The sequence below is a fragment of the Pteronotus mesoamericanus genome, unplaced genomic scaffold (assembly GCF_021234165.1).
Source record: "Pteronotus mesoamericanus isolate MK-2021 breed Mesoamerican mustached bat unplaced genomic scaffold, CSHL_Meso_final contig_24, whole genome shotgun sequence".
NCBI lineage: Eukaryota > Metazoa > Chordata > Mammalia > Chiroptera > Mormoopidae > Pteronotus > Pteronotus mesoamericanus.
Genome location: NW_026555100.1, coordinates 25989254 through 26006277, shown reverse-complemented (window position 1 = coordinate 26006277; position 17024 = coordinate 25989254). Strand labels below are relative to the sequence as shown.

At 42.1% G+C, this 17024-nt stretch overlaps 1 protein-coding gene across 1 annotated transcript; it reads right to left on the bottom strand.

Annotated features, from left to right (window-relative positions):
• Window positions 1-1619: 1619 nt before the first annotated feature.
• On the bottom strand, window positions 1620-7979 carry IFIT2 (interferon induced protein with tetratricopeptide repeats 2). The gene is made up of 2 exons (XM_054572812.1): window positions 7842-7979; window positions 1620-4039 (listed from the first exon to the last, which is right to left on the bottom strand). Exons 1-2 carry the CDS (start codon window positions 7844-7846, stop codon window positions 2728-2730), a joined length of 1317 nt encoding a protein of 438 aa, XP_054428787.1. The 5' UTR covers window positions 7847-7979; the 3' UTR covers window positions 1620-2727.
• Window positions 7980-17024: the final 9045 nt, after the last annotated feature.

The window sequence follows — 17024 nt, the reverse complement described above, 5'->3', positions numbered from 1 at the left end:
ATCACCTCGGTTAGCTTTAAGTCCTCGTAGAAATATTAAGTGTAACAGGTTGTCTGTCTCTTCCCTACTCTTTCCACCTTCTTCCTTTTAAGTGTCTGGTTCCTGGTGGCATGACACCCATGAGCAAGGTCACAGACACCCGGTGTACCTTCTTATCACACAACAGGTGCCAGTGGTCTTTGCCCAAGGTCAGCGGACCCGCCTGTCTTACCTTCCACTCAGGACGTGCCTAGTTTCCCTCCCCAGGCTCCAGATCTACTAAGTTACTCAGGCTAAGTGAGCTAAACCCTCCCCCTGAGATGTACACTTGTCCACTCCAGTCCAAAGGAATGAGTTTTCCTTTGCAGCTGGCATGAATCATGTTTGCTAACAGAGGCCTCTTGAAAAACAAGAGCGACTTCAGGGCTTCATGTCTCTTTCTATTCTTTACTTACCAGGAAAAATGCTATTCTTAACTTGTTGTGCCTTTTGACTGCCTCCAGGATGAGGCATAAAATAGAATCGGGGGCACCTCCTCCTTTCTCACAATGGAGGTCAGAAGAAAAGAGAGAATGTGGATGGAAGCAGATGTTGACAAGATTTAACAGAGAGAAGGGCACAGCCCACCCTCTGTCAGCACAGGGGCATGTTGTATGTGAGCATGAGGGTGCACAGTGGTGAGTGGGTTTAAGCTGAAGTTCTGGACTCTTCTGAAAGCTGTAGGAAAAAAAAAAGTTTGTTCTATACTGTGGCTGTGATGTTAACCTAGCCTGGGTTATTGGAACCAGTTCACACCTGGGTAACATTTTATTTATCTGCAGTGGAGTCTGGAAGAGTTGAGGTACATTGAAATTTCAGGAAAAACATCACATCTAAATTAGTTATTAATTAAATCTATGGGTTTTTTTTTCAGGAGGCCATACTGCGCACTATGATGGTCTCAGAGCACAGGCCATTATTTTTGATACAGCAAATAACACGAAAACCATTGTTAGAGTAGTTGGAATTTTTAATTTAAAAAAATCTTGCATTTTCTATGTCTTAATTGCTTAATAAAAATGTGAGTGTATACTTAAGTTTATTGAAACATTTGACACATACAGCATGTTGATATGACACACTTATATATTGTAATGAGTGCCATTGTTTGGCAATTATCACTTCTTTCATGCCATATAATTATCATTTCTCTTTTGTGGCGAGTAATTAAGATTTAGTGCCTATATTCACTGTGCTGTGCATTAGATCTCCAGGACTTCTTTATCTGCTAGTTGCAAATTTGTACCCTTAACATCTCTTCTATTCCCTCCTGCCCCAGTCTCAGATAATCGGCATTTATATTTAAACTAATTCCAACAGACAAGCATTTTGCAACCAGAAGGTGAATGATGGTCTCGTGCAGGGTCAGCTATATTTCAAGTCACACCAACTTTGATGTAGTCCCAGGCTATTCAAATCTACCTAGAAAATCCCAATCGCTCCAAACATACCATTAATTTGGGGGTTTTCATAAAATTTTTCAAGGTTAAAAAAGTTTTATATCACCAAATACACATTTCTAATGGTGGGAAGACCCTCCATTATTGATGTCATTTCCCAAGACCTTTCACTAAGTCCTTAGCCACCAAATGTTTCCCTGTTTAGTTGCTTTCCTATCATCTTGAAGCTGGGCTCATCAAATTATTATTATTATTTTTTTTAAACAAAGCAAGTCTTCATCCTACAGGGGAATTTTTTCTGATAGTGGCTCAGGAAATGAAAATTTCTCCATATGATTACAATCGACAATGACAAACCAGCATTCCTCTCTCTTTCGCCTACCCTGTTCCTATCCCTGCTGGTGAGACATTTTTCCATACAAGTTTTAGAGAAATGTATTATTTTGTTTTCTAACATATTATACAGAATCCCCTTCCCCTTTTTTTTAATTCTTCACCTGTTGTATTATGATCACCAGCAGTGCAGAGTGGAGGCAAAACCTCCCCAGGTGCCTCTCGAAACTCTGCCTGTGATCGATTGACCCCATCGCTTCTCCGAGATATGTCCCTCCTGGATTTAACTTATTCTCTGCTCCGTTTTTCAAACTGTGTTCCTATCTCAGTAATAGGACGATTGAACTGCTGCTGTGTAGCGCAGTCTGAATTGAGGGTTATCTGGGGCAGAGGAGAAAAAAGGCAGAGGAGAGAGAGGACACCCAGCCTTATCTGAACTTCGGTCCCCCAGCCTTTGGATGGATGTAGCCCAGTCCTGTACAGAATCTCAGATAACTCCAGCGGTGGAAAAGCATTGCCAAAACAGGCCAGTGTTCCAGATGTGAGGAATCTGGCCACTTTACCGAAAGAAACCCAAGGCAAACTCCCTCAAAAGTTGACTAAAAGAATGTCCCAGAGCACAAACTGCTCCCCAGAGTTAAGTTGGGAAATAGTCCCTGTCCCAAGCCACAGGCCTGCCCAACTCTCCCCCCATCTACTCCCTCTCCTGGAACTCCCTGAGCAATTCAACTGTTAACACTTGGCCCAACCCCAGTCCAGTACTGCAGCCAGTGTGTTAGTCCATGCCTATACCCCAGCGGTTGTTTATTAATATTTTGATACTAACTGGAAGGAGGGGTTTCAGGTCCCTTCCAGGAGCAGTTCTATGGGCACCACATCCCAATTCTTCATTCCTCCCTTAAAGATGCTGAAGGGACAATGTGCCCAGAGTCCAAACCTCTCTGAGAGGTGTTATCTGCCGACTACCTTTTCCCATTCACAGCGCCTCAAGAAATTCCAAGAGATGCAAAGCCACAGGATCTGATCTGTATTTTGAAAGCCTGGTGTTGGCCATAGAGTGCAGTTTGTATTTCATCTTTTCTGTCACGTTTGGGTCCTGGTTTATCTTCACACCCTCTATGAAATGGTAGATGGCCTTGCTCTCGCACTTCATTTGAAACCACTGAAAGTTGCCGTATCGTAGATGGAGCAGTTGCTTGTCTGCAGGCGTGAGCTCTTTACTGAATTCTTTTTGGAAGTAATACTCTGCTTCTTGGTACTGACCGGCCTGTGCGTAGAGGCAGGCAAGAAGGGAGCAGACACTGGAGAGATTTCCATGGAGCTCATCAGCTCTCTTCAAGTGATCCACTGCGTGCTCTATTAGTTCCTGCAACTCCTCTCTTTCCCCATACATTCCATTCTGATCATTCTTCTGGTACTCGTGGACTTTTGCCCTATAGCACATCCCAATATCGTAATGCAGGTAGGCATTGTTTGGTGAGCATTCTAGAGCCTTTTTAAACAGTTCTATAGCTTTGTCCGGGTCATTCTTTCTTTGATACAGCATTGCTGCACCATGAAGCACATCTGTTGCACACGGGGCTTTCTCCACAGCTTCTTTAACTAAACTCTCTGCTTCATTTTCCTCATTCATCTTTTGAAGTTTCAGAGCCAGGAGGACTTTAAGATACTGGTTGGCAGGACTGAGATGAATGGCTTGCCTCAGCGCATAAATGGGATTCTGAGGCACTGGCAAGTGAGCCAGACGGTAGCTCGAGATTGCCAGTCCAGAGGCGAATTCTGGGTTCTTCGGGTCCTTTTCCAGGCACTTCTCAAAACACACCTTTGCCCTCTGGGCGTGCTTTCTTCCACACTTTAACTGTGACCATCCTTCCTCACAATCCATCTCAGGATGCTCCATTCTGTAGGGGCTGGAATGCTTCTCGCACACCTGTCTGACCTTGTCTAGATAAGCCTGAGCTTCTGAGAGCCTGCCCATGTGATAGTAGACCCAGGCGTAGTTTCCCCAGGTGACCAGACTTCGGATTTCTGCTTGGTCAGCGTGCTCTCGCTGGATTAACTCTTCAGCTTGCTGCAAACATTTCAGCGCCTCCTCGTTCTGACCTCTGTGATGTTTTATGTAGGCCAACAAGTTGCACTGTGTAGCTTTGAACTCACAGTTCTGAAACTCAGTCTGGTTACACACTCTTCCTTCAAAATCATCCAAGGAATTTTCTCCCCCTAACAAGTTCCAGGTGAAATGGCATTTGAGGAGCCGTAGTCTGCTCTCCAAGTTCTCTGCGGTCTCACTGTAGGGAAAAGCAGAAAGATGGACATTTTGAGATGCAGCACACACTCACCTGGTGAAAAACAGGGGGCATGGCAGACACAATTCTCCTTCTCCAAACTGGTGTGAACCCCAATCAGAAACATTTCCTTTTTTTTCTTTTGATATTTTGGCGTATGTGTTACAGCGCGGGGCAGCAGGAATCAGGTGACTGGGCAGCAGAAGAATTAGGGCGAGGGCAGTGGGCAGGTCTCCAGAAATAAGATGGCTTTTGTTCAGTCATGCTGAACTCTGCAGAGGCCACTGAGCCCATGGGACCGATTTCAGTGGAGGCTATCCAATGGCGTTTTGTTTCTGTTTTTTCTTCTGCCTACCTACCTAGCATTTGCTTTTCAATTTGGAAATTTTAGCTTTATGATTTTCTCTTCTTCTAGTGTTTTGCCATCCTGATTTTAATCTCTGCTAGCCCTCTGATATTCAACACCATTTTCTCATCTACATTTTTAATTCCTTAGTTCCCCTTAATTTGTCTTTTTAAAAAAATCCCTATTAATTTCTATTTCCTGTCTAATTATTTGAGCTTTTCATATATCCTTAAATGATTTCCTTTGTTTAGCCAAACGTTTTCTATCAAATTGGTTTTGTCTTGTCTTTTTATTATTTTGACACTCTATAATCTTATTTTTTGAACTATTCTATTTTGACCATTTAAAATCTTAATGTCAATCAATCTTAATTTCTACTCATTTTTCCTATATTTGTATTATCCTACCTCCTAACTTGATTAATATTATACATATTAGCAATGTCTTACACTTTTATTTTAGAATATAATCCCTTTTATTTATATTTATTTATATTAAATATAAATATATTTATTTATATATAAATTACATATAATTTATATATTATTTTATTTATATTTATATTTATTTTATTTATATTTATATTCCCCAACTTTGTTGATTTCTGTTCACATGTCTCACTGAGTTGATTTATTAATAATTTTGTTTTTGTTGCTTAATATTTTTTTAAAATTTATTTTTCTTTCCCTGTGGTTTGCTCTCATAACTAAAGGTTAGAAGTGTGGCTACAGAAGGAGGCTCACAAGACAGTTACCTTTGTTTTGCATGGAAAATGCTCTTTTTCACTACGGGTGAACTCCTTTGGAAAGACTTCCTATTCCCTTTAGTGCCGGTCCTCAAAACGAGCAAACAAAACCAACCAAAGAGAAACAGCAAACAGACAAATAAAAACCTTGCTTGAATAATTTCAGAGATGAGTAGGTTAAAACTCATTAATAGCCCCAAACTGTTCTACATTGCCTATGCACTGCAGTCTCTGAAATGCTTCTTCTCACTTAAAACTTTTTTAATGGTATATATTAGTTAGCCCTTTCATCAGGAGCTGATATTCTAAATATTCTGGATTCTGAGACAATCAATAGCTAATCTGGGAGGTCATATAATGTGGCAGGGTCACTTTTGAAATATTTGTCAAATGAAAGATTATTATCCCCCCATTTTCTTCTTGTCTTTATCTTTTGTGTTTTATACCTCCCTTTCCACCCCGCAATTTGATTGGGCCATGGCTGGGTACCCAGACTCAAGTGGAAGCTGGAAACAGGTCTGAGAGGGAGTGAGGGAGCCAGAGGCTGCTCTCGCTTGTTAAGAAAGGTGCTGTGTGCACAGGGGCGTGGAGGTGACCCTGGGCTGTACTATGCACTGCAGAGAGTGACTCAGATGACATGGAGAACACAGTCTGGGTTCCCCAAGCTTCCCAATGTCCTTTTCTAATCCTCCTGGGGCTGCTCTAGGCCTGTGTGGGGGTGGGGGGTGGGGGGGGGAGGGTGTGTCCTGTGAACCATTCCATGAACTTAGAATCAGTGACTACTTCCTACTCACTTCCTGCTTAAAGCCATGGAGACTTAACTACCCCAAGTAGAAGAACCAAAAAATAGGAAAGAAAGTTGGTAGGAATTTCTGCTTAGGGAAGGCAACTGGGACATTTTAAAGTCCCAGGCAGGTCTTAGTGAAGAGCCAGGTTGTCTGACTCTCTTGCGTAACATGCATGTGTAGTGGCGGGCGGGGCACAGCCCAGGAGAGAGACTTGCTTGGTGTCTGAATTGTAATAACAGCAGTCTCCCTTTGAAAAGATTATGTCTAATCTCATCTAACAACCTTCTCAGTACGGTTGCAGAAAGAGTTTTTTAAGCACTTGGCTTTTAAGTTCCTCTCTCATTTTATAAAAGAAACAGAGAATACAGTTGAAATTATCTCAAACATACAAAGCATATAGTCAATTGTGCATTTGCAAGAGAGACATTTAGTATGTACACTTAAATCCCTTTGAGCAGCTTCAAAGGGCACCCAATTTCACTGCATAATGATGGATTATTATTTCCAGTGGTAAATCAGAAGCTGTTCCCAGATACTTGCTTCCTGAACTCAGAGTTGTGACTTAGGCTCCTGATGCCTGTAGAAGTCCTGTTTACACATCAACCATTTTTTTTTGCCCGGCTCTAGCCTAGATGGAAGCTACAATGACACTATTCACCAAGTTCAGAGCTAAAGCTGCTGCCACAGTGTCTGAGAGCAGTACCAGCACCACTGACGAAGATCCTGTGAGAAATGCACACCCTGGCCCTCCATCCCAGAGCTATCAAATCAGACTCTGGGGTAGGGGTTTGGGGGTGAGCTCAGGAATCTATCTTTTAACAAGCTAAACTCTACATGCCTGGTGACAGTGTCTAATAGCTAAACAATCAAAGAAAATTAGAAGAGAGACCGATGGTGTCTGAATTATCATGAAAAAGAGTCTATGCTTTTATTGAGAAGACCATGCTGAAATTCTAAGGAGTAGGAGCAAGGCTTCTAAAGATTCTGAGTTACTACAGAAACAGACATCTGGAAATGTCTCAATTTTTTTTTCTCTTCCTATCAGGCAGACATGGAGACTAGCAGAAAACAGCATCTTCCCAGAAGAGAAACCGGGAAACTTACAGAAGGAGGAAAATGTGTTCTCCAGGGAGTTAAATTCTGAGGGCGGTGTCCCTGGATTCTGGAGCTCCCAGGACTGAGGCTTAAGCATCCAGTCTAGTCACCCGTCCTCACACTGCAGTAAAAAGACAGCATCCTTCCTACGCAGTGGGCTAACCCTCCCTCCCCTGGGCAGACTGCTGTTTCTGGAGTGTAAGAGCATCCTCCCCAATCCATACTTCAGGTAGGAGGACTCCAGCCAATTAGTAGATTTCTGGAGTAAGCTCTATTCCTATTGAATGAATGAATACATTTTGTCAGCCCTAATGCAAATCTGAGATGAGTTATAAGCACATTAAAAGTAAATTCTACCTTCTCATGAAGTGAGTTACTACCCCGAGTGCATTTGAAGCGCTGCTCAGGTGCTCTAAACACTGCTAAACGCTAACGCTGCTCTTAATTTGTTAAGTAAGAACCTTATTAAAGCCTCTCACTTAGTTTTTTCAAATATGAAACAAAGAAAGAGCCTGCAGGGACAATTCCCTCAGATCCACCATTAAGTGAAGAACCTGCCTGATGAAATCTTTCTCTGTCCTCTTCCTGCCCCCCTCCACTCTAAACTCGGCTCTCAGCTTCCCCAGTGAGAGTCACGCCTGGGATGCTTGATGTTGTGAGGCAGAAAATGACTTAGGAGTAAACAAACCAGCAACCTACGAGATAGGTGCTAGGTGCATGGTAAAGGCTATACACAATCACCAAAGCAAAGCAAAGCTTTTAGGAGCACAGCTGTTTTACATTCCACAACAAGACCGATTAGCGTTTTCACCCTGATCCGAAAATAGTTACCTCATGATTGCTGTGCACTTTTCTGCTGGTCTGTAAGGCTGCAGTTCAGGCTGCTCTGCTCCTCGAATCTTCCTCCTCTGCCTCAAATAAATGCTGAGGAAACCTGTTTATACATGGAAGCAACCTTTGATTCCTTTGTTTTTCAGCAGCTGGTTTTAGGGAACAGAAACTGGAAAGTGAAACAGGCGGGGCTCTAGGAAGAAATGAATCTTGAGTAAGAGCCTGCCCACCCACCCTCCTCCTCCCCTGCCCTGAGGGGGAACTCAGCATTCCTTGAGTATTTAGCAAGCACTTCTATAAAAAATAATAGAACTTGTAAACAGAATTAGAACTTTTAACTCTTGAGTGACAACCCACAATAAACAATGCTTTCTCCAAGACTGAATTCATATAGAACTTAGGTTGATAGTATTCCTTAGGAGAGCATTTATTCAAAACATTAATGGCCTCAAAGGAATGCCTCAAATGTGTGTCAATGTTACACTCTGAGAATGAAAAGAGTGTTAAAAGTAAATTATCATAGAGGCATCGGTAGGTAAAAGAGAGAGGTACAAGGCAACATAAAGGTAACAGGGACAGCAAAGGTAGTCTGAGGAAATGTGTAGGTTAAGTGTCCTCTGCATGTATACTATGTCCTGACTTCCTTTTTTTAAATTAGTGGTAGGAACATTTCCTCATCTCTCATCAGCTGCCTCACCAGGTCTCTGGAAGTGAAGCTGCTGGAATACTTCCTGATTCCCAACCAGACTCCTTTTGTGTCCTTGCTAAAGGGCTGCAGGCAGAGATGCCCAAACTCAGGCCAAGTCAAGCAGCTCGGTCCTTCCTTCAACATCAGGAAAGGCTACGTATCATTATGAAATGAAAACCCTGGTCCCTGCCTTTCTGAATTTCCAGTCTGATTGCACGATTCAACTTTCCCATGTCTAAGGACAGAGAGGAAAGCCCTCTAAAACTAAAAAGCACAGAGAATGGAGGAAGCTATAATTGGGAAATGGGACAACTGAAGGGTGTCTGTGTTGTCAACAGAAGCATAATGTTGCAGAGTGAACTATTAAAAGATGTGCGCTTTTCATCTTGGTATGCTCCTATTTTTCATATTAATTAATTAACATCTATTGGGAGCCCAAGAAAAGTTTGTTGCATAGCCAGTATATTCCCTAACAGATGGAGGACCTTAAAGCAAACTTCAGGACGTAGTAACATTTTCAAAAATCAGTTTTGATGGATACGATTATGGATTGGTGAAAAGAGTTAAGGGGCATTTTGTAAATATTTTGGGGGGAATGAGGAAGTAGTAGTGGTAGAAGAGATTAGGCATGGGGAAAGACCCAGGCATGGCGACTAGTCAGTTATGTACAGTTCCCTGTCTAGAAGCTACTCCAGGGGGAATAGCACCTTTCCCAACTATTCTATGTATACTTGTGATAAGTGTTTTCTTTTTTCTTTCTCCCTCCTGCCTTTCTGTCCTTCCTTTGAACAATATTAACATGCTGTACATACTCTTCTGAACTTTTACTTATTATTTATTTTTTAAAATTTTATTCATTTTAGAGGGAAAGGAAGGGAGAAAGAGAGAAACATCGATGTGAGAGAGAAACATAGATCAGTTGTCTTTTGTAAGCTTCCCAACTGGGGACTGAACCCGAAACCCAGGCATGTACCCTGACCAGGAATTGAACCTATGACCTTTCATTTTGTGGGAATGATGCCCAACCAACTGAGCCACACTGGTTAGGGCCTGAGCTTTCATTTTTAAATTTTTAAATATATCTCATAGATAGTGTTCTATATTTTTATATTTAGAACGGACTTTTAAAAAAATTTTTTTTACATAGCTACATGCTATTCCATATATGAAATATTAGAGTTAAATTCCTGAGTCTCCTAATGAGGGACACTTGTTTCAGTCCTTTGCTATTATAAACAAAGCACCATGAATACCTGTGTGCATGCCTTTGCAGGCATATGCCAATACAGAATAAATTAATAACAGTGGAATCCCTGAGACAAAGATGACTATACACTCTTTCAAAAAGTGTTTCCTTTGTGAAACACTTTGTGAAACTGAGACGGTTTTCCTTGTAGTGTTGGTTTGCTTTATTTGTTCTTAATAGGAGTGACATCAACCATCATTTCATATGTTTAAAAGCCACTTTCATTTCTCTCTGTTCCTAACATTTGCCCATTCCTCAATGGAGTTCATTTTTATTGTTATTGATTAACAGGAACTATTTCAGCATTAAGGAAATGAATCTTTACCTAGTAATGTGTTGAAACAGTATTTTCAAGTTTGTCATTTATCTTTGGACATTCTAAATGTATCTCTTCTATGCACTATATGTTTTAATGTAGCTGAACTTAATATCTCACACCTTTTGTGTCTTGTTTCATATATACACATTCCAGATCCCATGATTAAAAAAAATTATCTCAAGAATTACCGTATTAATTTTATGATTTGTATTTTTTAAACATTTAAAACTCTGGTTTGCCTGGACTCTTTCCTGGAGTCTCAGCATTGAGGAAAGAGGGCCAGGAGTCGGTGGCGTGCTGGTCAGCCACTCCCCCAGCCAGTGCTCAGGGGGCCAGGCCACATGGAAGGCGCTGGCGGACAGGTGAGGGATCTGGGTGACCCAAACCGAGAAACCACAGTTACGAAGCCCCGACGTCAGCGCTTTCCCTCAAAGGAGCTTTCGCTGATCTTTTGCTTAAAATATCTATATGACAGAGGAAAAGTGATTATCAGATCTGGATGAGAAAAATTTTGAAACCTGGAAAAAGCTCTTTCCGGATTTCAAGTTGGGGCGTCTTAGTCTCCCTCTTACCCTCCCCTCGGTGACCACCAAACGAGGCTTCCTACCCATCCCCCGCTTCTGGCTCTCCGTCCGTCCGCTCTCTCTGAAACCCAGAGTCGTGGCTACAGGTGCTTTCCGGGACCTTCTGCTCTCTTGGGTGCCGGGCCCCACCTGCACCCTCCGCCACTTCCGTGCTGCCCTTCTCAGCCAGAGAGGCAGAGGGGACAAATCTGCCAAAGGCTGTGACTGGGCTGTCCGGCAGCAGCCCAGACCTCTCAGGGCCCTCCGCTGTAGGCTGCCCTTTTCTATTTCGTTCAGGGGTGAATCTGGAGGGTTGCCAACCCACAGCGTCTGAGGTGTTTTCAGATTATCGTTTATTGGCGATTCTTCTTAGGTTAACGATCAGTTTTTCCTTCTCAGTCAAGGCCCCGTGGATGGTCAAGGCTGCCAGGTAAAGGTGGACGGCAGTGTCCTTGCACAGCCTCTGGTACTGCTGAAAGGGGCCCTCCCGCAGAGGAAGCACGCCGTCCTGCCCCCTGTAGTGAGACCCTCACTGAGTTCTTTCTGGAAGTGAGGCTCCGCCTCATCATCCTGACCTGTTGGGGTACAGAAGCAGGCAAGGTTCGAGCAGGCACCGGGGTACTTAACATTGATCTCAACCACCTTCTGAAAAGATCCATGGTGTTTTTCATCATTTCCTGTAGTTCTTCATCCCCGTTAGTCGGACACTTTCTTGACCTCCGTACTTGTCTGATTTTTGCCTTGCAGCAGCACCCAATCTGGAGATGTTGGTAGACATTGTTCGGCACTGATCTAAAGCCTTTTAAAGTTACTTTGTAGCTGTGTCCAGAGTGCCTTTATTTCAGCAATATTTGGCTGCTCTGCAGAGCACATCTGTTGGGCGCCGTGTTTTCTCCAAGTCCTCTTCTACCAACTTGTCCCCGTCCACTTCCTTCCTGATCTCCTGAAGAGTCAGCTAGGCGAGCATTCACATCAACATACTGATTGTCAGGACTCGTCAGGATTCCGCAGGGTGGCCTGCCTCAAAAGGCGAATGGTGGTCTCAGTTTGTGTGTTGGCGTCCAGGCAGTAGAATGTGATGGCCAATCCTAGGGAGAACTCTGGGTTGGTGGGTTTCCTTCCAGAGACTTCTGAAAATACTCCTTAACTCATTCATCATATCTTGGCCTTGACTGGGTACCTCAATAAGAGCATCATCCCTGATACCCAAGGTTGTGGATTTGATTCAGGTCAGGGCACACACAAGAAGCAGCCAATAAATGCATACATGAGTAGAACAACAAATCTCTCTCTCTCTCTCTCTCAAATCAGTTTTTAAGAAGTGATAAAAGTACCTACTTTTCTTCACAGGCCATCTCAGGACAGTCACTCCTGTAAGAGCTTGCTGATTTCTTCCAGGGATCTCCCACTTTGCGGATGTCAGCTTGGGCTTCTGGAAGTCTGCCCACTTGATAGTAGACCCAGGAATGGTTCACCAGATGACTAGACTTAGGACTTCCCCTTGGCCCCAGGCAGGGTAAACTGCCCTGCTTGCTGCAAGTGTCCCAAAGCCACCTCATTTTGACCTCTGAAGTGCTGAACATAGACAAACAGATTGAATGCTTGCTTTGAGATACATGTTTAGAAACTCCCCCTGATCACACACTCTGTCTTTCAAGTCCTCTAGAGAAATTTCTTTATTGCCTAAGTTCCAGGTAAGATCGCACTTCGGTTGTGGTAAGATATTGTCCACTGTTGGGAAAGGGAAGGGAACATTTGGGGATGTGAGTGAGCAGCTACACTCAGTAACAGGTGTGGAGCACAGCCACCTGACCATTTCTCAGAAGAAGTTAACACATGCACGGAAAGATGAGTTACATTACAATGCTGTAGCCAACTTCAAGTACTAGTGAAGGAAGCTGTGAGTCTCACGGCCTCCGCCCATACTGTTTCACGTTGCCTTGCAGGGCGCGGTAGGAAGATATTGCCTGATTGACCGGATATGGAAGAAGGATAACTTTTTGTTTTCAGTTCCCTGAATTGAAAGCTATTAAGGTCTAGGTTTCCACATGGAGAAAAAAACTTTCCCCAAGTACATGATGGGTAGCTTTAGAAAACTGGTGACAAAGAGAATTCTGTAAGCTCGGGGGAGGAGGGTACAGGCAGGGGGAGGGTTTATATGTATAAAAAATAAAAGTCCAGGTGTTTTTGGACTTCTCAGCAACAATAGTAAAAGCTAGAGAACAAGGGAACAATGCTATCAAAATACTATGGGCAAACAATGTCTAACTTAGGATTCTAAATACAGCCAAATAATTATTGAAGTGGAAGGGAAGAATAAAGACACTTTTATGTATGCAAGGGAAAAGTTTACTCTATATGCACTGAGAGGAGATGGATGCAATTCTCCATTGGTTGTCTCTATCATCTCTTGTGGTTTGACTAGAAGCCCTGTTCTCCAAGTCAAGGTTGTGGCAGGCCCTTCGCTCCTGAAATCCTTTCTGAACATGGGAGCCTCCTCCACGCCCATCTTGCCCTGTTTTCCTCCACCTGCCTCTGAGGTAGAAAGGTAATCCTGGGTGCTTCTCTAAAACTCCCCCAACCTCGTGGTGGAGCAGGGCCTCCCCATCACTCTTCCTCCATCCACCTATAGAGAATAGTCCTTTTTTGACTAAATTCATTGGAGACTAAACTCCTTAAGCTAAGAGGAAGGGAAGAAGGCGGGGTGCATATCATAGATAAGGGCAAAGAAGGTCGTGGGAGAGCCAGGTATCGGTTCATTCTTAAAGCCCTGGAGTCTCAAATGGACACATCACATCAAATGGAATATTGTAATCGGTAAGCTTAGAGCTCTTCTCATCTCCCTTGTTTTGGACTACTTCACTTGTACTATGAATGTAGCCAAAAGGGCAGCTATTTTTCTCGGGGCATATCATCTCCTTGACAACAACTGATCTCTCACAGAAGTCATCCTCTCACATGTGTTTTCTATGAGCTGCAGCAATGCAGGGGTTGACAAAAGTCTCTCCCATTCTCTGTGTTTCCATGATACATGTGTGTATATGTTCCTTTATAATATCTTCTATTTATTGTAACATACTTATTATTTATTTAAACAATTTATATATTATTTAAAAACATATTTTATATAATACATAAAATTGATGTTATATTGTATTATGAAGTATTAATATTTATATGTAAATATAACAATACTTAAATATAACATAAACGTAATAACATTTATATCAATGTTACACATTTTTATATATTACAAATATATGTTTCTATGTAATATATACAAGTAGTATATTCTATCATATAATATTCTATTATATATTCTGTATAATTTGTATGAATGTATGTGTCAGTAATATATAATCTGTGTGCGTAACCTGAATTTAAGACTTTATATTTTTTACAATTCAATTATATATTTTGAGATTTCTTGCTTTTCCAAAGCATAAAGCACAATTTGGAGCCCGTCTTTATAATTTTTTTGGCTAATATTCCAAACTAACAATTTTAAGTATCGAGTCCTCTAGCTCTGAAGTAAAGTAGGGCAGGTTTCTTAGCCGTGTGTTTTTGGAAAAGCTACTTAACCTCCCTGCCTCTGCTCTCCACCACATTTGCTTGTTGTAATAGTTACATAACATAAACCAAGATAACCCCTAAGGATGGTGCCTGACAAAGTGTAAGCTATTTAATAAGGCTTAATTACATGATAGTATTGCATGGGCATTATGTACATCCTCTACGCCTCCCTGACGCACTGCAGCAGAGAGAGATGTACCTCACAAGTCTGGCCGTGAACTTCTGGAAACGCTGACTCAAGTTCCAGCTAGTCTGGTTCTGGCTCTTTTGGAATCAGTCCAGCCATGACCTCTCTGGTTTGTCACAAGTCTTACATAAGGCGATCACTAGTCTTGTCACCTGTTCCTTTTCTTTAGCACAGATAGGAAGCTGTTTGAACTGAGAAAACAAAACCGCCCTCCTCATACTTCCCAAGAAAGAAACTCAGTAAATTATTTGAGTAAGAATCGTTCTTTCTCAATGGCCACTCTGGCGGCTGCCTCCCTAGGACTCTTGGCCCTGAGCCTGATTCACACAAAGCACTAATTCTGATCAAAGAAAGGGAGGGAAGAAAAGAGGCAGGGTTGTATAACAGGGTCTCCAAACAACAGCATGTCATTTCTTGTCTCTCACATTTATATAACACTCTGTATTTTCAAGTTACCTCTGTAATACAGCTACATGAGGCTGGAACACTTAAGAACAAAAAAAACAAAACAAAACGAAAGCAAAACAAAAATTTGGGGAGCATGCTCCATAAAAAGAGTGGGAAGGGGATTGCTATTTGGGTAACAATAACCACAGAGTAAAAGACACTAGAGAAATTCAAACTGCAAGTTGTGTTTTCTTTACTTGGAGAATGAATGAATGAATGAATGAATGAATGAATGAGGGCAACTTACTACTGCCAACTCAGTGGTATCCCTAAACACAGTTGTGAGTTGTGGTTGTTTTAAATAGCTTCCTTCATTTAAAAATAATCATCAATAATTTGTCAATGATTGCTTCCTTTATTTTGTCTGTATTTTTCTGAAGAGCTGAGGGATAATTCAAGGACGCTGAACTCAGAATAAATATTTTGTTCATCTGTCTATCCATCCACCAATTCATCAATTCACTCAATCAATATTTATTGAATTTCGACCACATGTCAGACATGGTTCTATGCCTCTATTATTTGAATATAATACAAATAAAAATAAAGATAGCTAACATAAACTGATCATCAGCTGTGTGCCAAGAACTGTTTTAGCTGTTTTATGTATAATACGGTGTTTTAATCTCTGAAACACCTTTATGATATATTTTGCGATTATGTCCATTTTAGATATCAAGAAACAGACTCTGGGGGATTAAATAACTTGCATAAGATTGCACACTAGCAAGTGGTGGATCTTTACTTCAAATCCAGTTGTCTGGCTCCAGAACCAGATATAAGACCAGAGTGAGGGGAGTGAGACACCTGAGGTGTAAAATTTAAAAAGACACCTGCTCTCAGGATGTTGTTATAAATGCTAACCCTGCACTTGCATGACCATGAGAATGAGTGTCTCCTTAAATGATGTGCCCTAGGTTCCTTACTCTCCTTACCCTGCTTTGTCTCTCTTCAGCACTTACGTTTTATAATATAATATCCACACATTGCAATTAGAGAGCTATTTATGAAGGACCCGGTAAATACTTTGGCATAGAGTCATCAAATCACTTGGTAGCCCCAGAGCTAGAATGGGATTTAAGTTGATCACTTGGTAAAATTCCTGTACTTTAAAGAAACTGAAACCTAAAAGGATAAAATGGTTTTCACAGAGTGACAAGCAGAATTGGCAGAAATGAAACTAGATCACTAACTTCCTAATTTCTTGTTTCATGGAGTATCTTTAATTATGTATTAGGGTTGAGTGAGAGAAGAAGAGCCTCTAGGGAGTATATATATGAGTATGTATTTCTTACAGGAATTTGATATATATACAGGAGTATATATATGAGTATGTATTTCTTACAGGAATTTGATATATATACTCTAGGGAGTATATATATGAGTATGTATTTCTTACAGCAATTACGGGAGCTGGCCAAGTGGTATCTGTGAGGCTCCCGTCTTCCTGTCTGATGCTGGAGCTTAAAGTCCACAGGCAGGCAGTGGAGAAGGGAAGACGGATGTGATGTGGGGAGAGCAAGAACAGCAGGACCCCAGCACGTGCTGCGTGCCCCCCTACAGCAGTGGACTGGAATCCACGTCAGCTCTTACTGCCTCCACCCTGGATGATGTGGGGCTCCCACAGGAGCAGCTGGTGCCCCTCACCATGGCACTAAACACAGACCAGCCTAGGATTCAGAGACGCTGAAGGAGGGCTGGAGTGGTGGAGCAATTGCAGGCCTGGTACACAAAGGTGTTGAGCTGGGAGATAAGCTACAGTGTGCCATGAGCTACAAAAACACCTGCCCTGCCAGTCCAAGCATAAAATGCAAAATGAGTGCTTCTTTTCCACCCCACAAATCACATGCAGAAATATCTCCTGGCTGGCTCGCCTTGACTGGAATCATACAAAGATGAAAATTCTGGGAAACACAGTTCAGCCTAGCCAAGTCGACACATTCCAAAGCCCCCACAGTTTGCAGCCTGATGTCATTTTTGCCTAACTGAGTCACTGTGATGTGACTCTTCGGGCAGTGGCTCCCTGAGACTGCCTTTTCATCAGAAGAAGATGTTGAAGAATAAAATGCATTCTTCCTAATAATAACAGCAGCATCAACAAATTAAGTCATTCTGCAACTATGTGTGTTCTGAGAGGAAGAAAACTCCAAGAAAGCCTGT